At 40.0% G+C, this 25,751-nt stretch overlaps 2 protein-coding genes across 6 annotated transcripts in view; one reads left to right on the top strand and one right to left on the bottom strand.

Annotated features, from left to right (window-relative positions):
- Positions 1 to 1,234: 1,234 nt before the first annotated feature.
- rdh14b (retinol dehydrogenase 14b) lies at positions 1,235 to 4,918 on the top strand. Its single transcript, XM_040017723.1, has 2 exons — positions 1,235 to 1,715; positions 4,189 to 4,918. The coding sequence occupies exons 1-2, from the start codon at positions 1,362 to 1,364 to the stop codon at positions 4,804 to 4,806; spliced, it is 972 nt and encodes a 323-aa protein (XP_039873657.1). The 5' UTR covers positions 1,235 to 1,361; the 3' UTR covers positions 4,807 to 4,918.
- Positions 4,919 to 6,924: 2,006 nt separating this feature from the next.
- The window catches only part of si:dkey-174m14.3 (uncharacterized protein LOC563117 homolog), a 34,229-nt gene continuing 15,402 nt past the window's right edge, over positions 6,925 to 25,751 (bottom strand). For 4 of the 5 annotated variants that reach the window (XM_040017720.1, XM_040017721.1, XM_040017718.1 and 1 more), the window contains 5 exons: positions 22,881 to 23,042; positions 18,929 to 18,995; positions 17,141 to 17,248; positions 15,027 to 15,107; positions 6,925 to 9,211 (listed from right to left, as the gene is read on the bottom strand). In XM_040017720.1, the coding sequence (XP_039873654.1) occupies positions 7,799 to 9,211; positions 15,027 to 15,107; positions 17,141 to 17,248; positions 18,929 to 18,995; positions 22,881 to 23,042 (1,831 nt within the window). In that variant the 3' untranslated portion in view covers positions 6,925 to 7,798. Of the gene's footprint in view, positions 9,212 to 15,026; positions 15,108 to 17,140; positions 17,249 to 18,928; positions 23,043 to 25,751 lie in introns of all 5 variants that reach the window. The other variant, XM_040017722.1, reaches the window with a different exon arrangement.

Raw genomic sequence — 25,751 nt, 5'->3', positions numbered from 1 at the left:
AGTATTCATGAATCTCCTCAGGAGAGTCTGGATCCAGGAAGAAAGGCTCAGAAAGTCGTTTTCAAACTGCAGACAGATAGACGGAGTTACTGTCCAGGAAAGGAGACTCTGACAAGGGAGGCCAGCAACAAACTCTGGCCCACAACCTTCTACCTGCGACTTAAAGATATAGGTTTCTCAAAGAGAGAGAAAGGAAAGAATGAAGAAAAAACCTCCAGCCTGTCAGTATCATTATAGAAGTTTGTATTTGTACAAAATGGCCTGGGCACCCACACCAACAACAGGCCAACACAGAGCCAGTGCACAAAAAAGGGGGCTTTCCTAAGGAGGCTGAGATCCTTCCATGCGTGCAGCAAAATTATGGAGATGTTTTGTCACTCTGCTGTGGCAAGGACAGTGGTCTTCTTGGGGTGCAGCATTGGAGCTGGTGACACTAAGAAACTGAATAAACAGAGCAGGAGACCTGGATCTTAAATTGTAATTGGCTGCAAACTGGACCCACCCATCGAAGCTGCGGTGGAGAGGAAGTAGCATCAGTCATCAGTTATCCATCACGGACAATCCTGACCACCACTGCACCTCTTACTGAACAGGCCCGGGTGGAAAATGTTTCTTTCCACCTCCACTAAGACATAAGTTGAAAATCTTTTACACCACATATGATCACCTACTATAATGCAATATATATGTGAGGTGGAGAGTCATCTGCCAGATATGTTATTTTTGTATTACTTGTTATTTCATAATCATTTCAACTGCTGGAACAAATACTACTACTACTACTACTATTAATAATAATGGGAATATGGGAAAAATAAAATAGGTCTCATCTCGTCTGTGTAGATTTTTTGGCTTTTCATATAGCTCCATCTAGTGGCTGATACAGATATCGCGGTAAATGACATTACGAAAAACAAAAAGGTAAAGTATTATTTCTGACCTCTATAAGCTCAATTTAAAAGTAGTAGCCGATAGAAAACATCCTTAGAAAAAACTTTATATTTGTTTCGGTGAAAACAAGCTGGTGTACAGTTTAGTTTAGCATATCGTGATTATATTGTTCCGTTACGAAAATAACCCGGAAGATATTTATGGGACAGTTTGAAGTCGCTAATGTTGCTAACTTGGTTAGCGTGTGAACGATTTCAGCCTACTCAATACGTTCAGTCGTGTGCTTGCTTTAAAAATACACATGCATATATATATATATATATATATATATATATATATATATATATATATATATATATGTTGTTGGCTGACAGGCTGTGAAATCTTAAACTATAATCATTTCCGGGGTCATCTTTTACTGTCGATACATAACAGTTTCTCTCGCCGACTTGTCACCCGTCACAGCTTTTATGTCCGCTCCTCTGCTAATTGCCGCTGTTGTTGGCGGTGGGGTCCTGCTTCTTATGCGGCGTTTATTCCCCCGTCAGAAAGGCGTTAAGTTGCTCCGTTATTCAGGAGAAAATATGCGAGGCAAGACAGTCATCGTGACCGGGGCAAACAGCGGGATAGGGAAGGCCCTGGCCGGGGAGCTTCTGAAGCTCCGCGCCCGGGTCATTATGGCTTGCCGGGACCTGCGGAGCGCCGAGGAGGCAGCACAGGACATCAAGAAGCAAGCGGGACCAGAAAACGGGGAGGTGGTCATCAAACACCTGGACCTGGCTTCTCTTAGATCAGTCCGAAATTTCTGTGAGGAGGTGACTCAGGTAAATGAGAACCCAAACAAAGAAAGAGAGTAGATGTTTGTAGTTTATTTACCAGCTGTGGTGCACTTTGTTATTGAGCCCAACTCAGCAGAAAAAAACAGAGCATTGTTCCAAGGGGACTGTCCTTGGTGCTGAAATTAAGTATTGGACCCCAAACCCATATTTACTACAGATGCAAATCAACTATTGTCCAACAGGGGCCAGTCTAGAAGTGTTGGTCTCCTGGCAGATGTTAAGAGTTAATATCCTATTTTATTGTAAGCTTCAGCAAAGATGATACTGTTTAACTGTAGCAGTGATCCTTGAAAGGCTTCAAGTATTTTGTTTATGTGGTCCGATATCACAGATTTTCATCAGGTGGCTTTACATTTCATACAACAAACAATACTCTGTGTGCTTAGATTATTGAGTCACAAATGAGAGTAAACACAGGAGGAGCCAAAAGCTTCCTATACATTGATTACTGTGCAAAATTTTGATCCACCACTCATTTTCTTATATTATGCCTCCAATGAGCCAGACATTTTTAAAGTGGTCTTGATAATTCTCCTGGCTTTCTGAAGGTCTTTGAAAGTCTTTCCTTAGAGATTTGCCTTTTCACTCATTTTCAGTTCACTCTTTGTATCTGATCATTTTCAGAGCATTCATTCTAGCATAAAAAAAGCACCTAACTGAAGAGATGAACCAGTGTTATTGCTACACATAATGGCACATACTGTCAGTCTTTCATAACAAAATGTAACATTTCTTCTCATTTTTTAAGTTGAATATACAACAATGCCAAAGATAACACAGTTTGACAGGCATAAAATAATATTATTGTACCAACAAGGTGATTGCCAAAGAGCTGTTTGTTGAAAACTTGGCATATCTCAGCAGTGTGTCCTTAAGAAATTTGAGGGAGCTGGACAAGTGGCGGGGGAAAACGGTGGGCCCAAAAAACTGTCTACAGCAGATAAATAATGTACTTAAGAAATAGGAGAAAAAAATCCAAGAAAGAACTGACACACTGCCAGTGCAGACTGGCCTCCCCAGAGTTCAGACCTTAACATTATTGCAAAGAACAGAACAAAAGGCAGCAAGCATCCAAAGAAGAGCTTCGAATATGCATCAAGAATCCTGGTGAACTATTCCTGAAGACTACCTAAAGAAATGAGAAGAAAGCTGGCCTAAGAGAGCTCAGGCTGTGTTTAAGAATGAAGGTGGTCATACCAAATATTGACTTTCAAGCTTTTTAGGATTGTGAAAACTCAGTTTTTGCTCTATAAAACAGTGTTTTTCTATATGTTATACACATTTTTCAATAAATCTCTTCACCAGAGCAAACTTTTAAGAAATAAAGGGTGGCTTGACACTTTTGCACAGTACTGTAATAGACATTCAAGATGGTAAATTCACAATGCTGTATTAGTTTGATGAAGAAAAATTGTAACCACAGGCTATTATAGCATACCATTCCATAATTAATATAATTAAATGATAAAGACATACAATCTAATACAATTCAGTATAGCCTCTGCTATTAGAAAGTTTTATCGTTTCTATTTTTTTCTGTAATTTAAAAGTTCATATTAAACTATGTTTCTTACAGAAGTTATAATTAAAGTTACGGATTAACTGTATTGTTATATAACACACTGAGATGCTTTGGGGCTTTATTTTTGTCCTTCCTTCTAGCATTCAGGTATAATGTCTTTATAAGTACACATCATAGTTTAAGTCAAAGAGGTTTAGGTGTAAAACATTACTTACCGGTATATATTTAGGAATTTGGCAGATACCTCGTATAACCACTGGGTGTCTCAGGGAGATCTCTGCAACCCAGAATGTGCTGTACTTTAAGTTTTATTAAAATAGGTTTTATATTAATTAGCTTAACCCTTTATTTACCACAGGCCTGCCGGTGGGCCCATTTCACAAGCATTCTTAACCATGACCATAACTCAGTTAACATTTGAGTTCGTGAAAAAATTCAAATGGTTTCTGAAAAATCTGAATTATTTTCTTTTTCATTTTACAGCTGAAATTACAAATTAGGTCATTTAGCCTGTAGAAGTCGTACTCAACAAAGGGATGAAAAGTTTTTGGCTTTTCCCTTAAGAAGAATCACTAAGATTGTAATAAAAATATTTTGTAATGCTTTTTTTTTTTTGTTTGGAGTATGGGGTTATTTATTCAAGCATAAATTGCATTTGTGTTTCTCAAGTGAGTGAAAATTGACAGAAAAATGCATACTTTTTGTTAAATAAGATAATACAGAGTGATTGCCTTCATTATACTCAGACCAGCCCTGCTCATGTGCATTGTCACACCATAACCCCATTCTAAGGGAAGAAAAAACTTATTTAAGTTGTTTGGTTAAAATTTGATCTTTTGTTATGCATATGGACAATTAATGCCTCTGGATGCTGGAGAAGCTGTAATAAAACCTTAATTGGAGTCTTAAATGTTTCAAATGTATCTTTGTTGTCAGGAGGAATCCCAGGTTGATGTGCTCATCAACAACGCCGGTATTTACCAGTGTCCCTACACAAAGACAGACGAAGGTTTTGAGATGCAGCTCGGTGTGAATCACTTGGGTCACTTCCTCCTCACTCACCTGCTGCTGGACCTCCTGAAGGCTTCGGCCCCTAGCCGCATCGTGATGGTTTCCTCTAAACTTTACAAATATGGCCACATCAACTTCGATGACCTGAACAGTGAAAATAACTACAATAAGGCCTTCTGCTACAGTCAGAGCAAACTGGCCAACCTTCTGTTCACGCTGGAGCTGGCCCATCGCCTCGAGGGGACGGGGGTCACAGTCAATGCTCTCACCCCGGGGATCGTGAGGACCAGGTTAGGCAGACACATCCAAATCCCCCTCCTGGCAAAGCCGCTGTTCTACCTTGCCTCATTGGTCTTTTTCAAGAATCCATTGGAGGGGGCCCAGACTCCTCTCTATCTGGCCTGCTCCCCAGAGGTGGAAGGAGTGTCGGGGAAGTGCTTTGCTAACTGCGAGGAGGAGGAGCTGTTACCCAAAGCTACAGATGAGGAGGCAGCCAAGAAACTGTGGGACATAAGCAGGAGGATGGTTGGACTCGCTGACTGAGCAGAGTCCAGCTCTGTGGATGGAGTTTGGGGAGTGGACTTAAGTGTTCTTGGACCTGATAGCTAATCTCTTGCAGCTCCACAGACACCATTCTACAAGCGTCCACTTGCAATAAATAAAAGAACTATTTCCATCCTGAGGATAAGAACATTAACTGAAGAGCATATTGTAGAGTGAAGTGCGATAGTGGTGTGTGTGCAAGAGTGCCACAATGCTTAGAGATTGTATAAAGATTTTAATTTTAAGGTGTGCCTATCAAAGTGATGTTTAAAAAAACAATGAAGCAGTGTTATGTGAAATAATCTGCTTACGTCTCAATAACCCTCCAGGTTTGCTTCTCCCCTAATTTTTAATAAGCTAAATAGCTTTCCAATTTCCACACCATTTAAGAAATCAGCTTGCAGACAGCCGTAGCAGGGTTATATAAGTGCATGTAAACAAACCCTCACTCCCTAGAAAGACTCAGTGGGGGGGGGGAAACATTTCCCTGTCTCTGATAAAAACATTTCATAGAAACAGATGTGAAAATTAACTCTAAACTTGATAATTTACTATATTCTGTAATGAATCTAATGCATAGATTACAGTTTTGTGTCTTGACCTAGAGTCAGACAGGCATCCTCGGGTCAAAAGGAGCAAACTCTCAGGTGCATCGCCTCATAGAGTTCTTCAAAGCCACGCTGAGTTGTCACATTTTCCCGTCAGTGCTTGTGCTCTGCAGCTCCTGGAGTGAAACGCGTATCTGTTTCAGGTTCAGCTGTGGTGTTGGAAAGCTAAATTTTTGCATGCTTTAGCATCTGCTTTGCTGTGCAGAGGAAGGAGAGGTGGTGGAGTGATAGCAGTTGATCTAGTTCCCTTCATCTTGATGTGTTTGAAGTGTAAATGCTTTCTGCTAGGACAGCAAGGTTAGCGATGCCGATCGGTGAGCTGCTGCGCTGCAACTCCCTCCTGCGGATGGATTGAGAGTCCTCTTACCTCATTTTTATTAGTTAAAGTTCAAAGGCATTTGAATAAATTCAAGAGCATTTCCAGACCATTTACTCAATTGCTAAGTGTGCTAAATGAACCAGTTTTCAAATGATACCAAAGGGTATTTAGAGAAGGACTGCAAGTAATCATTTTCCTACCAGAATAATCAATTTTTCCCAGTTAATCGATCAAATGAAAACTATCCTTCATGATATTAACATGCCATCGTCTTCAAGGAAGAAATGTGGTCGGGGGAAAAACCTGAATGATTGTGAAATCAAGATCGAAACACCAAAGCTGGACTTTGGAGATATGGAAAAAGGTGATGTGGTGTGATGAGTCTGGTGAGAGTGGTTATACTCTGGTGATTGACAAATCAGGACAAGAACAGACGTGGATGAAGCATTTACCTTACAGGTCTGTGGGGGTAGTGTGTGAGGTTGCTTCAGTTGGTCAGGTTTAGGTTAGGCACCTATGTACCCAAAATACACATAATGAATACACTGAATGAGCTGGTTTGGCCATCAGTACTTTTCTTCCATGACCACGCCGGTAAATTCCAAGGTGACAATGTCAAGGTTTAATGGGGATCAAATTGAAAATCAGTCAAACTCTTTATTTTTAGGTATTTTGTCCAATCCCTATTTATTTAGTGCTTGGCGTGGCACTTTTAATACATCAAAGGGGAGTATACCATGATATAATTTTCCTTAGTAGCTCTAAATTAGTTCGTTAGATATCACAGACACTCACAGAATATGATCCATTTCCTTTTCTGTAGTATTTTCTTGATGATGACTCCTGGGAAAACACAAATAAACTTCCTCTCTGTTCTGAATTTGTTGGCAAAAATCCTTCTCTACTAACCTATTTTTTGCAATTATTTTTTTTCCCAACAGTGAAAAAAGCAGAGCTACTTAGTGACTCAGCAATCTGAGTCTGAATAATGAAAGGTCTTCCACTCGTTCAGTCAGTCAGCTGAACACTGCAGATCAGCAGACATGTAATTATCTTGAAACAACAACTGATCGCTATGCAACTGCGTGAAAGATATTAAAACATGATATCGCTTTTATTCAGCGGCATTTCAAATCCCTAAATGTGTACATTAAAGGCTGGGAGCTTGTATGTATAATTTGTGCTTTATTAGGCGAACAAAACAACCAAAATATATAAACATGCATTGTTGTGAAATAAACGGGGTTACAGTGGTTTGGTGGGGTGTGGGCATCCAAATCTGAGGTAGAAAGGGGACAGGAAACCTCTCTTAGGGGATATAGAAGAGCAAAAAAGAAAGCAATACTGACTGGTAAAACAGATCAAACGTTCCATCAATAACAATAAAACACTCCCATCAATACTGTCAAATCCATTTAACAGAAGGAAAAACAAAACAAATGTTTCTCATGGTTCGTTTAAGGTACTAATTTGTCTTTGTTTTTTCGCTTCCTTTCAACACTTGTATGTAAATCATCACAAGGCCATCGCTGTTGCAGCAGATTAAAAATAACGGCTGAAACAAATCTCTGTGCACGTCAAGGGGCAATTAAAATACCTCTCTCAGGGTTTTTAGAATAAAGCAGTGGAAGTTTTTTTTAAATTTATTTACAAGTTCCAGATTACCAATAGGATTTTGCACTGTTTTTTAAATGTATCTCTTGCTAACAGCTACATACAAAATATATCACTCAATTTTAAGTTAGTATATATTTGTACATTTGTAGTTTAACACATACACATTCTCAAAAGTTTTAAGGACTCTGTGAGCTCCTCTTTGTCTGTTTCCCCACATCTGACCCCTAACTTGACTTACTGCCTTGAGAAATTTATAATGTAAACAATTGCCATCCACTGCCGCGCCATCAGTGCTTTTAAATGATCAGCAATAGTTACATGTTCATGATACTGAAGAACTCCTGGCTTCTATTCAAGCCGTCAAAATGGCTGCACTACGAGAAGGTGCAGCTGAACAAACCAGGGCTCTGTGTCTACTATTGAAGATGCAACCTGATTGGAAAGTCCTTCAGTTCAGAAGTGTTCCATAAAGCTGCGCCTTAGTCAGACTGTCCTTCCTAGAAAGTCCCAGGGAGCCAAATTTTTGGTTGTACGGAGGAGGAGGGGGTGGGGCTGGTGGTGGCGACTGGCTCACCTGTGCAGGCACGCTGTGCATCTCCACTTGATAGTGCTGCAGTTCTGCGGCCATCTCCATAGATCTCTGGTGGAGAGACTCGGTGGAGCTGTTGGGGCTGGGGTCTACATAATCAGTGCTCTGGCCTCCAGATGCGACATTTCCCTCCCTGTCTTTAGAGCTCCCTGAGTGGTACAAGCTGTGCTCTGACCCCTGACTGTCTTCAGCTCGGTACAGGTGAGCTTGGCTGTGAGCCTGGCGCAGCCCTGGGCTGCATTCGGGACTGGGGCTGGCAGCTGCCCACACTGGGTCCATGACATCCACTCCGTGGTGGTAGTAGTCAGCCCCTTCCTGGAAACTGCTGTAGAGCGGCCCAAGTCGAATCTTGGCGGGACGGACGGAGAAGTGCTGCTCCGAGAAGCTGTAAGGTGAGGCCCGTCCTGGGCTGCGGTAGGTGTGAGCACTTAAGTCCTCCACGCTAAGTTGTCTCCACCGACCAATCAGCTCCTCTTCCTCAGGGGCCAATGTGCTGCCTCTACGGCTGTCTCCATAGGCGACACTTGGGGAGGAGGACGGGGGGAGCGGCTCGTAGGGCTCACTGAAACAGGAGGACATGGTACGGCTGTAGACGGGAGAGCTGCCGTTCTGATGGTGGCTCAGCTCTGTCTGTTGGAAGGGATGAGCATTGGCAAAGCCCCGTGGACTGTCCCTCTCCCAGGATGAATCACTCTTTCTCTCATAGTCCCCTGCATCCCTCCATTCCATGTAGAGGGAGTGATGGTGGGGGGAAGAAGCTGCACTGCTGGGCGGTCCGTTGCCTTTGTCCTCAGACCCCCCTCCACTAAAACTCGAGTAAGAACTGGAGGCTGCACCCAGTGGGGGAGGGAACTTAGCAAAGTGCTCCTGGGAGAAGCCAGCTCTCAACCCAACCGAACCTTCCTCTGGAGTACTGTCGGTGGAGTTCTGGGGCCCATATAGGAGCTTCCTCTCGCCGTGAATATCCATGCTGGGCCTCCGCTCACGGTGACGGTCATCAGGGCAATACAGGGCTGTGTCACTGCTGTACAGGTCAGTTTTATAGGCTCCGCGTAGCCCCAAACGCTCTCCGGGACCCAAACTCTCCAAAATAAAGGCATGTTCCTGTGTTTGCGGGCTGGGGGAGCGGGAGGCCTGGCTGCTGCTGCAAGCCTCATCTGGCTTTTCAAGCACTTTGGCAATGAGAGAGGTCGGGACAGAGTCAGAGTAGGTGTGACAGAGGGGAGACTCCTCCAGGTGCATGGTCAGGCGTTCCTGGAAGTCAGCAGGCAGCTAAAAGTATCAGAGAAACAAGGGTAAAGCAGGGAAAATCGGTGAATGTTAGTTATAAATTATAGCAAAGACCTTATTCTATGCAGTGTAGGAACTGCTGTACACTACACTGTCAAACTCTCTCTCGAGTAATTAGTAGGTAAATCAGGGTGTTGACATTAAAGGCACCTTTAAACTGTGCAGCAGCAGCAATAATTTAAGTATATCACATGTCGCACTGAGCATCGGGTTTTGAGGCATCTGCGTCAGACTGTACAACATCAGGCACCAGACTATTTGCATCGTGGAGTGAAAGTAGAGTCAAGTCATCAGCCTGTATCATCTGCATGTATCCAACGTTCCTCTTTATTCATTTTGTCTCGCACATTTTGATTGGTGTAAAATTATTTAGTTTTTTTTTTAAATGCATGGTCATTTGTTTTGTTCTATAGCTACTTTTTTCTATATGAAAACAGAACACAAGTGAATGTCTTTATTATTCGTCCATTATAATTTTATTGAGACTAATATTTTGCAGGTGGATGCACACACAGACCAGCAAGCATGATTGACACCCTGATGCTGTCTCCAAAACTGAACCACAGATGGATGTTGACGCTGCTTCCACAAACAACAGACATTAGATCAGATTATTGCAGTGAATCCATCTTTGTTTTGTGTTGGGTATTTTTAAAAACAGAAAATTAATTTTAATCTGCCCATATGGAGAAGATATATATAAATCTTATAAAGTTTGTATCTGTCTTGTCTGAAACTTGTATGAAAAGCATACAAGAGTGAAAACAGATATAAGATCCCTTGAAAAATTATATACATGAAAATTGTATGTTTTGCATACTTCCTAAAACAATATATGAAAGTAATGAGAAAGTGGCCACTTTCATGAGTAAATCATATACTGTAAGCCTTATACGATTCACTATATGAAGCAAGCCAAATCTGATGCAATTCTTTTATAAGTTTTTTCTTTTTCTTTTCCATATTGGTGGTTCCTAAATGGGCTAAATGAAAAAGAAGTTAGTCAGTAGTTTGAGTCATCATTTAGGGTTTTTTTTTGTCCTCATTCTTTCTACTGAGAATGCTTTGTTTACTTAGTTTTATTCTAATTTTTTCAAAAAAAAAAAGAAAGTTTTATTCGAATTCACTAAGCGATAGTAAAACATCACTGCGCCCCCACAAAAACCCAACCAATTTCAGCCTAAATGGAGGGAATGCTAACGCATAAAGATAATCTTATTGGTGTATCCATCACCAGACGTTTCACATACAAAGAGATGAAAAAGGAACATTTATATATTTAATGCATCATTTCTAGGATTTACTCAGAGGTTAAAGTGAGCCAAAACTGTATCTTTGGTGCATATCTACATACGTTGTGGTTGATCTTGTTAAATTCAGCTGTGTTAATCTACAAAGAGCAGTAAACCTCAGAGCAGTAGCAGCAGTATAGGTTAGCTGATCACAGCATGTACACAAAGACAATATACTGGAGCTCACGATAGAAATTAATGTGGTGGTTTTCTCCACGCTGAGCCACCACAGCTAATCTTAGGGTCCCCCTACCTGCTGAATCTTACTTTAACCCCTGTCTATACTTATTTTTCTGTACTATCTGTATCTGTACTCCAACTTAAATAATGAATGTCTGAATTGTTCCCACCTTTTTCCACCTTGGTAGGCACCAACTCTTGTAGGTTTGGTGGCTACCAAGCTATCTAGTGTTAGCTGATAACTTAGCCCCCTCTCATCTAAACATAGTCATGGAACGGTTCCTAAAAAGCAAGGCTTTAAAAACAAGGCTAATGAAATGTCCTATCTTTAGTATAGTATTTCATCAAATATTATTTCTTAGAATTTAAGCCCAAAGAGTCATGCTGATTGATTTCTTTCTGGTGACATGGCACTTCATTTCTTAAATAAGATATCTCAGAGATTAAATGTGCAGTCGGGATGTATGTGGCCTCCGACATAAAAGGAGTTTGACATCCCTGGTGTAAAGTCTTGTTTTTGTGTCAAATTAAATTTACAGTTTCATTTAATATGATACATGATGCTTTTATTTTTCCATTAATAAATGAAATCAAAATTTAAACACTGAATTTTGTATTTTTACTTGTTTAATGTTCTGAAACATTTAAATCTGACAAACATGTTTAAAAAAAAAAAGAAAAGAAAGAAAGAGCAAACACTTCACAGCATTGTAGCGTTTTATCCAAGCTGCTCACAGGTTCTGTTATCCCTGCACAATGCAGTATGTGTGTCAGTATGTTAGATTGTACTTTAGGTGGTTTCTGAATACGATACAGCAACCTACACGTTCACATTTACCTGCCTTCACTGCATGAATTGTGTTCACAGCTGCAGGGGAAAAAGTGTAATCTTCAGTGTCACGAACCTCAACCAAAGAGAACAATATACCTGATTTTGAAGTGAGAATAAGTCGCTTTCCTGTTCTATTTCAAGCATTTCTTAATAAAAAAAAAAAGCCTCCATCCACTACCTCTACCTCTCCATAGCAACAAGCATTAAGCTAACTGCAGCACATCATCAACAGGAATCTAGTCAGTTGTTCCTAATTGGCAATGAGAAGGAAGCTAATTATAACTTTGTAGATAGAGAAAAGACAAACACTACAGAGAACATGAAAGAGACGGTTTATCATAGCACTTTTATTGCATCTCGGACAAAACTAAATGCCACTTAATTACTGTCCACACACGTTTTTCATTTGGGCTTGTTTTAAACAAGATCTCAATTAGCTTTTATGCGTCATTCAGAAATCCAAGCGTGATCATTTTACACCCTCTCTGTGATTGTTTTGCAGCAGAACAAACGACTAAAGCGCTTCTGTAGGCGCTGAAGAGCCACTGCACCTCTCAAAATGCTGCAGCGCCATTCATCAATACACTTTCGATTAGCTCACACCCACAGGACCAGCAGACGGGTGGACATACAGTGAGTGCATGTATAGCCTCTGACCCCTATTATGTTTGGCAATGTGCCTGCAGAACAGTTTTTCACTTTATGATAGACCCTTTACTGTTAACGGTGCCTACGTGCGTGTGTTAATGTGTGTACCGTGCAAGTGTTGGGGATATTTTATGAGTCTTATGCAACCAAATGCAGTTTGCATTGATATTTCCATTCAGCCATATGCCTAAAACACGTGGACAGGCGTTCTTTAACCTCGTGGACGCTTGCCAGTTTCAAATCTACCCTTGTCACATGGGCGAGGCACAAGGCCCACGGCTGATGCAGCGGAAAGTGGCACCAAGCTGGGCTAGTGTTAAAACACTCATCAATACCCGCGTGCATTCTTTTCACAAGGAGCAGCAGGACACTATGATGAAGCTGCACCGTGCTCTCCATTTATATTTTGCCACATACAGTAGTTTTACCTCCTCTGTTGAGTGTCCTTCAGAATTGCTCACAATGTGCCTTAAAGTAGTTCCCATGCTGCTTTGTGGTTTTACGTGATTAACAAAACCGGTGCAGTGTGACCGCACTCTGGCTAAACTGCACACTGAGTGACCGGAACAGAAACACCAGTCTGTGTGCATGAAGTAGAGGTGTAGGTGTTATTGTCACAGTTTCAAGTCATGGAGGAAAACAGTCATCACTAAAACCTTAAAACATTACATCCAACACAAACCACAAATATTAAAACTAAGAGAACAAACACTGTTGCCCTCTCCTTTCTGGCTGCTTTCTGCATTTCCCCAGTCTATGTTTCCCTTTTTGTGTGGGTTGCTTTGTGTCCCCATTTCTGTTTACTTCCATCTTTCTGCCTTTTTCGATGCTTCTTGTTGACTTCAGCTGTGTCTTATTATCCCTCTATTATCCCTAACAAATTAACACAGTTTTAAATAAGATGATAGCTTTTAACACTTTGGTGAAAATCCTTTCCGGACACTGACTGCCTGAAGTCTAGAACCCATGGACGTCACCAAGTACTCTGTGTCCTCTTTGAGATGCTCTATTAAGCCTTTACTGCAGCCATCTTCAGTCACTGCTTGTTTGTACGTCTTTCTGCATTCAGTTTCATATTAAATAACTGAAAAGCATGTCCTGTTGGGTTGAGATCAGATAACTGACTTGGCCACTGAAGAATATCTCTTTTATTTAACATGACAAATGCTTTGATTGCTTTTCCAGCATGCTTTGGGCAATTAACCATTTGCACTATGAAGCACTGCCCAATCGGTCTTGGAGCATTTGGCTGAATCTGAGCAGAGAGTACAACCCTGCACACTGCAGAATTTATCCTGCTGTTTATATCAGCAGTCACGTCATCAGTACGCACTAGTGGCCCAGTTCCATAGACACAGGTTTGATTCTAGGTCTTTCTCATGATGTCTACCACCTCAAAAGGGTTTTTGATCAGCTGTTGTAAAGGTTTTCTTTTTCCTAATCATGGAAATAATTCTGTCATCATGCACTTTAGTTGTCTTCAGGCTTAGGTCTTTTAGGCTGGAAAGAGCCTTCATTCTCTTAAGTTACTGCTGACTCTCCAATAGGTCGAGTTCGATTCTTCAGCCTAATGATGGCCTCTGTCACTTGAATTGACACATTTTTGGCGCTCATATTGAGTAAAAAGCAAGTTCAGATGAAATAACACCTGGAATCAACTCCAGACCTTTTATCTACTTAATTGTCATGAATGAACAAGCAAATTAGTGTCATCTAGACATAAAACTAGATGCAGTTAATTGTCAAAATACTTATGAGCATATAAAACTGGACCATTATCCATAAAATGTGTCTAATACCTAAAAAAGCTAATGCAATACTTTTGTTAAAGCCCTTGGATTAAAGCTGAAGGTCTGCACTTTATTCACATCTTGCTTGTTTGATTTAGCTTTCACTGTGGTGCTGTACAGAGGCAAAATTATAAGAATTCATTGTCATTGTCCAAATACTTATGGATCTTATTGTATATGCTATTGCAACTTTTTATTGTCAGGCCTTCAAATGATCTGCATTTGAGAAAAAGCAGAAGTCAGTTATGTTTACTAAATTAAATATTTCTCACATGATATATGGTAAATGCACATCACTGTAGTTTGGATAGAAATAAGGTAAAAATCTGATTTGTTATAAAGGAAGATGTTAATGCTGATTTGCTATACTTAAAAGAAAAATTAGTAAATCAAGCTGTGGTTCATGTCCTTCAACACATAGTCACTGTGTATAGTATAGATAGTTCTATAGTATATATCCAGATTGCTTCTAGCTAAAAAAGTCTTTTAAACTCAGAGCCATCGACTTTTTGAAAACTTGCCTCTTTCATCTCTCTCAGGTGAAGGTTATTTAAAGAAAAAAACCCACGAAGCTTTAATTCTTCACTTTCTGTCCTTCCTCCAGTGACCTACAGTACTCATCGCTTCGGGAAGACTTATCTTTTCTGGCTCACAAAGGGCAAGATGACCTTCATGTTACAGTCAAGACAGCAAATTTCTCTTCGCTCATCTCATGTCATCAGCTGAAAATTCAGCTTAGTGCTGCTCAAGATACACCTCATTCAGACCTCTCCTCCCCCTTAGCTTTTACCAAAGCTTTTTCTTTTACCTGGCTACCGCTGAACTGAAAAATTACAGATTTTTCTGTCTTTCTGGGTTCACATCAAATGTCAGCGCAAAAAAGCCTGAAGCTCATACAGTTCTTAAGCTTGGTTGTATGCGACTTTTGTGAAGAAAGGCTACCAGGGATTAGACTGAGGCCTCACTAAAACTGAGGAACATATGCAAAATGCATTTTTACAAAGGATAAAGAGCACTGGAAAAATCAAGCCTGTAAAAGTGAGTGCACAGCTCACCTCTGAGAGTTGGGCCATGTAAAGAGACTTGTTGCACTGCAGAAGCTGAGCAGCCAGGTTACAGTCCTTTCTGTACATTTCCTGCAGAGGCACAAAATGGCCACAATCAAATGAAAGAACAGAGAATGAATATTAAAACTTTCGTTGCCAGCTAAATTTCTGGTCTCTTTTGGATCAATACTGCTTAAACTCTATTCTCCCAAACCTACTTTTCCTTCTTCAGAAACACAAAACTTCTTATTTAACTGCTTATTTGAAGTACTAAACATGCTTGGGAAAAAAACTACAATTTGCAAACACATTTGTACTGGTGTAAATGTACAAATTATATGGATCTTGCGTATGGGGGGTACAAAATGACTCCGGAGCCCCTCCCCCCTTTTGAAATTACAACATTAAATTGTGCACACGCATAACAAGACGTAGAAAATTTTGGTTTTAAGTCCTCAGTGACAATCGCCTAAAGACTAGTTTGTGACCTCCAGGTTGCAAAGGTGAAATGTTCATTAACCACAGCTGGTGAGTAGTTTAATTGTGAAATCAGTTTCTAAAGTTCCAGTCACAAAGGCCTAAAGAATGGCCAACTGGTGACCAGGAAAAAATTGTTTTACTTGAAGTGACTAGCTGTTGCTGACCAGACCAGCAAACCAGAAATGCGAACCTTCATTTTTAAAGTCAAAGTTGTTCCATAGTGCTGCAGCCAAGATGTTTGAAAAGGTACAACTTTTACTTAAAAGGTGAATGTTCACCTTTTATGGTTTGCAGTTCATTTTTCAAGTCTTACTACTGCCTGGTATGTAATGAGCAAGTGTTTGCAAACAAGTCAGCATCTTCCATGCAACTACAGGCAACCATAGCAAAATGCTAGCAATCAAAGCCCTTGGTAGCCAAAGTTCAGTCCAAAGATCTTGGCCATGCTAAATTATAAAGCTTTTGAGTTTACATTTAAGGATATGTGGAAAATTCTGATCATTCGCCACAGCACAAGAAATTCTCACAACTCTAATGCACACTGCACACCACCTTATGGCAATAGGAAATCAGCATTGTTTGAAAGCATTATCGGATGATCACGTTTTCATTGTGCGTTCCACACATGTAATGTCAAATATTATTAGTGGATGTAATCTAACACCAACTAGAGGCCACAGGCTGTTGTAAGCAACTAGCTTGTCAAGGGATTAATACTGTCACGACTGCAAGAAAAGTGTCAACTGCAGCAATAGCAGCACATCTCCGTGTCCCCAAAGGTGTTAGGGCCCTATCATCACTCCTTGTAGCTTTAATTTTGCATGTCAGTTTTTGGTAGTTTATCTGCCATTTGTTCCTGGAGACAAAGAAATCTTCATTATATCACATCACTGAACTTAGTCTTCAGCTCGTTATTGCTGTTTCTTTTATCCTTTAGTCAGTGCAAAGTTGCATCACCCACACTGCCATCTTATTTGCTGATATGCTAATATCTGTCGACAAGTTTATGCATTTACAGTAACACACCCAGTAACACAACAAACATTTTTCTTCTTTATTATTTGTCAGACACAACACGTAGTTCTTGTCCCAGTTGTGCATAACTTATGTAGCCTAACAATGTCTCTGCTACAGAGAACATGGTAAAAAGTGTTGAGTTTCCGCAATGGGATACCTGAATGAATGAACCACTTCCTCTACAAATGCCATAATTCAAGAGGTAACTACCCCTAGTGACCAAATGTATAATAAAAACAAAATTTAAAAAAACAACAACTTTTAACTCATCCATTTATGTTCCCGCTGCCTATAAATCAAAGTTAGATCCTACCGGTCATATTTTCTTTTTCATTTTATAACAACAACAGTATAATGGAACAGTAAAATCATGAGTCCATTTTGAACTTTAATGCAACAAGGTCATCTTACTACTGAGCTTGCATGTCTTACTCACGAGTTCGTCCAATAATCTGAGAATTTACAGCTCCTTTCTGGTGCTCCAGTTTGCATATCATAGTGTCACTGGGTAAGACTATGAAAACCCCAAACAGAATGTATGGAAGCACCTATTTTCTATGTGCCTCAAACAATAACTTCATACTCATCGTCTGGCTCTGTTGAATGCTGGGCACTGCTTTACTTACATTGTCTTCTTGAAGCTTCTCGATGGTGAGCTTTGCCTCCATCAGGTGGTTGTTGAGGACGATGATCTCTCTGCTCAGAGCACGCTTTTCATCATCGTGGTGCTGTGACTGACAATGACAGAGCAGGGATTTAAAGATTACTTTAAAGTACTTTCCTCTGTGTAATTCTTTCTTGTGTGTTTTTTAGGAATTAAATTTATAGAATTTATAGACTAGATTGTTTATAAGAGACCTTTCAGACAAACTTTCAAAATTGATTCTTGCATGTTTTTAATTCAAATATGAACCCGGTAAACATAAATAGAAATTTTTTGATAGATCTTTCTAATTTTCTTTTGAGATCTAGGTCGTCAGTACTGTTTATATTGGCAACTGTATATATATTTAGCCTTTCACCTAACTCTTTTGGGTTTTGGTGCCCGTTGTAAGTGCTTTCTGTTCTGAGTGTTGCTGTTTTAATTCCCTTTTGCTTGTGCTTATCTGTTGCTCTACTTTATCTTGTTTAGTTTTACTTTTCATGGTTGCCCTCTTGATTGTCTTCAGCTGTCTTTAGTTCCCCTTCTATTTCCACCTCACATGTATATATTCCCAGAGTGTTCCTTTGTCCTTTGTTGTGTTGTCCATGTAACTCAGTAGCTTTTCTTTGTGTTTCTGGATATTTTCATTTGGACTTTTTAGATTAAATGCTTGCTTTGGTTTCTACTTCTCTCCTGCGTCCTATTTTTGGGCTGTCACACCTAATCCATATTGCTTACAGCTGAATATGACAGCAGCCTATTACATACTTATTTCTTAGCTACTGTTGATGAATGGGAAACTTCAATGTCAGTAAACTGAGCTTCCATATAGTTGAATCTTCATTTTTTATTGCATTTTTTTTAAAAGCAAAGTTTCCGTTAGCTTCATCACCTGTCAGTAAAATGTATTTTGGCCAAGAGCTTTGGGTTTGTGGAAGCTGTAATTAAAATGCCTGAGCGTACAGTAGTTCCGCCTCTTTGAAAAGTTTAACAGACTCAAACTATATCACAGTGTTTATCAGTCTTGTAATTATGTTCTCTGTAGTTGTGCAGGGCCAAGGGGTCAGATGGGTTTGCGGCACCTCAGGAGTAAACAAGCTTTACTATTACAGAGAGACTTACTCAGCACCTTTCTCACCCTTGTGGAGGGTGTACGTGAAATGAATCAATAACAGCTGATGAGAACACTTCAAAAAAAAAAAAAAAAGGCTGCCAGCCTTTATTTTAAAAAATCACCAATTTTCTTTACACAAAAAGCTGGGTGACCTTCAGCTCTTTATTACCTGTACTTGGTATCTCACATTGTCATCAAAATGATGGCGACAGCAATGATTATTATCTTGTGCTGTAACAAACCCATTCGACGAGCATTTTCAGCTGTCTATTCAACAGCGAAGACACCTGATGGTCATACAGTGTTCTCTGGCAGACTAGTTAATTGTATCTTTCCACCAGCAAAAAAAAAAGCAATGTCTGACAAATGAAGTGAGGTGCAGAGCACTGAGGAACAATGGGTTTGCTATCACTCTGCTGTTGGAAGGAGGACAGCCAATTGTAATAAGCCATAATTAACGTCAGTGGTACCAACAGAAGGGCATTCATATTCAAACAAGCTCACCAAGTGCTCTGTATCATCTCTAAATCTCAAGGCTTTCCTACTTGCTTCTTTTCTGTCTACAAATACTGCAAATAGTTGACCGCAAACCTGAGAGCTTATTGTACAGCATGTACACAGGGTTTAAAACACACAGACACCTGTTAAGATACTCACATTTCTGTGGATCTTCTCCTCCAGATCCTGGTTGATCCTCTGCAGTGCTGAGTAGCTACTTTGTATTCTAAGTGACACAATAAACAACAGCGCTCACTTGCAGGTAATAGATTGAACATAAACAGTAGCAGCTGAAGACTTCTGCAACTGGAAATAAGCAGATTGGCAGGCTCAGCAGTGCACTGCACAATTCAAAGCTGAATAACACGTCATATGTCTCATAATAGAGGGATTTTTTTCCCCACAAGGCATGGTAACATATATGGAAAGATTTTGGGCACCAGTAATAAATATTGAGCCGCAGCTCCACTATGGCTGACAGAGGACCCCAGCCTGAGGATGTCAACGTAATTAAAATGAAGGGGAAAAGGTGACGTTTTGATTATATTTTATAATTACACCTCTCGGGGTTTCTAAAAAGTACCTCAAATATAAAAATGCAACTCCTTTTTTCATTTTAATACTAGTAAATGCAAGGTTTATGTCATGAAACAAATTATTATTATCTTTGTTTTAAATCTGTCTAATCACCACCAAAGCAGATACTGTGATTAGTTTTGGGAATTGGTTTTGAGTCAGCGCCATAATTGCTTTTTGTTGTTTTTGTTTTTTAGTGAGTGATATCAGCACCGTCACCGATCTGATGGTTCTTGGTGGAAATCTAAATGGACAGATGTACCGAGATGAGGTGCTCTAACCTGTACACTGCACAGAGTATCAGTAGTATATCCAGACACTTCCTTGGCCAGCATTTAGTCCCAGTATGGCTCCTGTTGAGGATGCCTGAGACACGCCGTGTTGACGTGATCATCAGAAACAGCTACAACCAATGACCACTGCACAACGGCAGCCTTCACCCATCCAGGAATTGGACAGCAATTCCTCAACAGCAGACTCAGACACTTGTGTGGCCTTTCACAGAGGAAACCATGCACTCTATCTTGTATATGCACATTCTAAAGTGTCAGACTATAAAATCTATGAAATCTATTTAAAACACAAACTGGCATTTGTTTTTGATACCACAAGTAAAAACTTGTGTAAACAGCAGGTGAAGATAATAGAAAAAATTACTTTCCAGGAGGTAATTTAAAATGATACAGTATTGTGAGTTACCCAGATAAGAAACACTGCACTGCAGCACTGCATAATTTGCTGATCTCTCAAACACTTGTGGTACAATTGACTTGTGCAATTAAATTCTTAGATCTTAATTGAAGGATGATCTCTAATATAATGACTTAAAGACCCCCTCAATACGTGCTTTACGATATTGAAAAGAGATTAATAATAGCTTCAGCCCGCTTTGGTTCTCACATAAAATCTAGAACGCTCGTGGTAGACATATAATCTTTATTATTTCACTATGTTTGAGTCTCCAGGTATTTTCTGCTAACATCACATTGGTATACCTTCTGTAGTGGATCATAAGGGGTTTCAGAAAATCACCTCATATGTCTACTCCTTAAACAGTGATGCAGTATTAAACATTTTTCCTTAGGCACATGAATGAAGTGCTATATTTAGACCAGTCAAGATGAGACGAATCCTGCACATGCTTTAGATAAAACAAAAGCAGAATTCAGATTGTTTTTTAGTAGTTTTAGACAAGTGTAAAGAGGAATTTTGTCAATCTTTGTATTCAATCATTTTCAGCTTTTTACGTTAAAAGCCTTTTGTAGCTATTTCTGGAAATATCCTCACATTCTTAGATTTTTGAGAAATTTATAGCACCATCTATACAGGTCATCTTGCCTGGAAGTCTTTCTGTCTCGTAGCCTCGTATTAGTACCCTCCCACTTCTCTTTCTCGTGATCTGCACTGTGTGCAGTCACTGGTCTTGGCCGGGTCCACACCAAACAATCCGGACCCCGTCTGATCCAAACAAATTTATTTTGGTCTCTTTTGACCAAAGAATGTGCTGCCAATATTCATCAGGCTTCTTTTCATGTTCTTTGGCAACGTATATTATTATCCTGGCGCCAAGTTGGAAACGGCGAAGCGCAAGCGGCACCATTTTCTGAGGGTGGCCACTGCACCTTCTGTTATTCATAGGGTGGCTCTTCCAATTACTCCTAACACCTGGTACAGCTGTGTTTCAGCTTAGAAGTCTGATGCTGAACATAGGCTCGTCCACCCATCCATATTTTTGTATAAGCAATCACCCTGAAGTGGAATTTTAAAGTAATATTGTAGACTTCTGACATGTAGTTTGATTGTTCATCATCATGTACAGTAAATGTCAAACCTCCAAGCAAAACACATTTGAGCTGAGCAGTACTTAAAGGCACACTGCAGTGTGCCATTCTTGGGCCCTGACTATTTCAATATGACTAATCTTCAAAAGTAACATTGTTTTGTGTAGCACTGTGTTACAGCACCAATGGTGCGGCGTTAAATGCATCTGTCAAATGCTGACATAAGCTCAAAATGTTTAAGAACCCAAATTTCTCTTCTTGAAAGAGAAATAAAACTGAATTTGGAAAGGAAGCAGTGAGTTTGGTGACACTTTTCTGGAAAGAGTTTAATAATCTGCTGCCAAAGTCTAATTTGATCTCTTTATTTTGTTATTTTGTTATTTCCCTTTAGGTGACAGAATAACCATGCTCTGCTTAAAACTGATATATTATTTTTTTAGCATTCAGTTTATCATTGTGTCCTGTATTATGCTTTATATCAGGGGTGTCAAACATAAGGCCCGGGGGCCAGAATCGACCCGCCAAAGACAACAATCCAGCTCACTACATGTCTTTGGAAAATGTGGATGAGTGCATAGATTTTGGACTTCTAACTGTATTTTCACATAAAGACCTCCCCCACAGCAATTCACATACAACAGTGTAATAAAGTAATAATTACACAATTAAACAACAGAAAAAAATCCCAGTTTTTTTACTACCTACTATTCAGTTTCAATGTCAGTTTTTTACAATGTTTCCACAATAAAAAGAATAAATTAAAAAACAGGGAATTTTCTGGGAATTAATAACAACTTTCCTCTTTATGACTACAGGACAGTCTAGACCATGAGCATCCAGAGCTTCTTCTGAAATGTAATATTTATCTTTCACAGTTTAAACCCAAAGAGTCATGCTGATAGATTTTTTTAATTAAATAGAGCAGCATTTATTATCATGTAGTAAAACTAAGATGTATTATAGAAATTATGCTTCTTTTTCTTGTATTGAGATTTTACAGGGATTAAAGAGATTACAGTTCAACTTTCCTACACTGACAAAAAAGGGAAGCCAGCTTAAGATCAAAGTGGGCCACCGATGTAAAATGAGTTTGACATCCTTGATTTATACAGACTTATAAACAGTATTTGATTGAAGAATACATTTGTATATTATTATTATCATTCCTATTATTGTTCTGCAGAACAGAAACCTGTGCTAACCCTGTTTTAGTCAGGCCAGTTTAATGTCAACAGGCCTAACTTTTTCCTGCTCAATAAATAAAATTAAAAGTTTTATCTCACACTTCATAAAAAGTCCACTAAAACAACTGCTACGTACTTCTTGTGTTGTTTGGGCTGTAATGGGCTTCTCCTACAGCTCCCTCAGTATATTTTATCTTTCCTCAGTTTTAAGCTTGTGTTCAGTGGACCAGAACTCCAGCCTGGCTAACTGCGGATACCCATGGGTAAGTGTTCAATGTGGAAAGTCCAGTGCAAGCACTATCCACCACAGAACATTTGTGAAAAAGATGGGATATAAAACATTTGCTGTTGCTGTTTACATTCCTGTGACAGAGCTGTGTTGTTATTGTCTTTTACTCTCTCTGCTCATGTTTGCTCTCACGAGTGGAGAAAAAAAGAGAATCTTAATTTTCTGAAACTGAGAAATGTTGACTGCAAACAGAGTCCACAAACAATTTGTGAAATCTTCTGTGTCACACTGCCACCATCTTCGCCCCCTGGGTGTTGTACAGTTTGTACTGAGGGGCCTACCTGCGCAGTTTATCAGTAAACTTGTCCAACTCCTCCTGTGCTCTGCGCAGCTCCGTCTCCAGGTACTGCCGCGTGGAGTCAAATTCGCTCTGCAGTAGCTCCAGCTTGTGTGTTGTGTAGTTAAGTCTTTTCCGTAAGTCCTCCTTCTGCTCCAGCAATGAGCTACACACACACACACACACACACACACACACACACACACACACACACACACACACACACACACACACACACACACACACACACACACGGGTTCAGAGCACATGATGGAGGAAACAGGCTCCTAACTTGAGTGCATGCTTATCTAAGTAGTCTACAGATCTTTTTAATGCACCCCTGAATGGCTGTGCAGTTATGATGGGAGCATCATGAGAGGGTGATAAAAGTAGAAAACTTGTTTGCAAAAGTGCATGGTGCGAGAAAAACATGGGATCAAAACACAGATCTCTAATTAAGAATCCAGGCTGGGGTAAGTAAGGATACAGAGCTTTTTAAGACATTAGAGCATTAGTCAATCTTTTTCAGTATCAAAGCTCTGCAGCACATCACAGAAACCTCATCAGAAAGTAATACAGGCCCAATGGAGAAAAAAAGAGGTTTTAATCAGTGATGAAACATGAGACAATGAAATCTAATATGTCATGCGAATAGACCCCGAAGGCTCAGATTTACAAAACGACGATATTCCCCACATGTAATACGGGAAGACAGCACAATGATGAGTATTTTTAGAGTATGTGCATTACCTGAGCTTCAATCTAATAAAAGGGCAAGTGTGAGTGGGAAAGGAGGAAATGTCTGTTGCCTTGATGGATCTGAGTGTGCACGGTGGGGCTTAATGGACCTCATATTGACGGACAGATGGAGGAAGGAGGGTAATGACTCTATCTGAGACGGATAACAGATAGCAGATTGGATGGAGATGTGGTCACGACGTTCTTGTCACTTCCTCTCTTTGTCTCTTTTTCTCACTGTTTAACGAAATCATAGATTCAGGGAGTCGAGGGCTGAGGGACATCGAAAAAAAAGAACAGGGACAGGTTCCTTTGAGGGATTTTGTTTTTTCAGGACATTAAAATGAGGTATCACCCAGTTTAATCTAATTAGCATGCATGATAATCTTTCTGCAATCGATAAGATGAAAAGTAGAACGGGTCAAACCAGACTTCATACAGAACCTCATTGGGTATAAATGAATATTTCCGCTCGATCATTTCTCAGTAGTTTTGTCCAAATGTCTCTTTTAATTTCCCCATTAAAGGCAAATTACAACACAGATGCACCAGATATGTGCAGGAGACATGGACACAGAGGACGACTTTGGTTCAAGTAGCTATGTTTGGTATATCCACACTAAGCTTAGAAAAAAAAATTGAGCTGAACTAAAAAAGGTGACTCATGAGCACTATTATAGGCCACTATAGACCACTATTATTACACCTGTTATTATGGACCACTATTTGTGTACTGAAAAGTGTTTTTTATGGTTAAAGACCATTATTTGTACATTAGTGTCATTTTTTTAGAAGCTATCTCATTTCAAAGGGTTGAATGACCATATTGTGTTCCTATCCTCTGACCTAGATAGAAGTGTTACAACAGCTGTTCAGTTTAGGGGAATAAGGATAAGGATGCTAAATAAGAACCCAGACACACAGTACAGGGTGGGCCATTTATATGGATACACCGTAATAAAATGGGAATGGTTGGTGATATTAAAGTCCTGTTTGTGGCACATTAGTATATGTGAGGGGGCAAACTCCTCAAGATGGGTGGTGACAATGGTGGCCATTTAGAAGTCGGCCATCTTGGATACAACTTTTGTTTTTTCAATAGGAAGAGGGCCATGTGACACATCAAACTTATTGGTAATGTCACAAGAAAAACAATGGTGTGCTTGGTTTCAACTTAATTTTATTCTTTCATGAGTTATTTACAAGTTTCTCTTTGTTCACAGCCATTGACATGTCGAAGAGGTTAACACGTGAGGAGCGGACCGAAATTGTGTTGATATCTGGTGAACGCAGTAACCGGGTCATTGCAGCAGATTTCAATGCAAGACACCCTACAAGACCACCCATCTCCCATGCTACAGTTAGCAAACTGCTTGCTAAGTTTTGTGAAACTGGTTCATTGTTGGATTTTCCAAAATGTGGATGCAAGAAAACTGTCACTAATGAAGAAACATCATTGGCTGTCCTAGCTTCATTCAGCAAGAGCCCACAGCGTAGCACTCGCCGCATGTCACTGGAGAGTGGCATTAGTCAAACATCCCTTTGGCAGATATTAGCTACTCACAAATGGGACCCTTACAAACTCCAGCTACTGCAGCATCTCAACGAGGATGACCCAGATCAGCGCACAGAATTTGCAGAATGGGCAAAACAAAAATTGGAACAGGACCCTCAGTTCACGCAGAAGATTTTGTTCAGTGATGAGGCAAACTTTTATGTGAATGGTGACGTTAACAAACAAAACCACTGCTATTGGTCTGACACTAACCCACATTGGATGGATCCATCCAAGACTGTTAGAACAACAAAAGTGATGGTTTGGTGTGGTATATGGGGTACAATGATAGTGGGTCCATTCTTCATCAATGCAAACCTCAAGGCCACTGGATATTTGAAATTGCTACATGATGGTGTGTTTCCCTCTTTATGCACTGAAGCTGGCACGTTCCCTGAGTTTTTCCAGCAAGATGGTGCACCACCACATTATGGGTGCCAGGTCCGAGCATTCCTAGATGAACAGTTTCCTGGAAAGTGGATTGGTCGTCATGGGCCAGTTGAATGGCCCCCAAGGTCTCCCGATCTGACCCCCTTAGACTTTTATCTTTGGGGTCATCTGAAGGCAATTGTCTATGGTGTG

This window comes from Simochromis diagramma, unplaced genomic scaffold, assembly GCF_900408965.1.
Source record: "Simochromis diagramma unplaced genomic scaffold, fSimDia1.1 OVJJ01000802.1, whole genome shotgun sequence".
NCBI classification, from domain to species: domain Eukaryota; kingdom Metazoa; phylum Chordata; class Actinopteri; order Cichliformes; family Cichlidae; genus Simochromis; species Simochromis diagramma.
This window is presented reverse-complemented; position numbering and strand designations above follow the sequence as displayed.

What these genes read in the sequence shown, in the direction of transcription:
- rdh14b (XM_040017723.1), top strand. Translation starts at nt 1,362, where the DNA reads ATGTCCGCTCCTCTGCTAATTGCCGCTGTTGTTGGCGGTGGGGTCCTG. An exon ending in TCTGTGAGGAGGTGACTCAG is followed by an intron (nt 1,716 to 4,188) that starts GTAAATGAGAAC and finishes CTTTGTTGTCAG; the next exon opens with GAGGAATCCCAGGTTGATGT.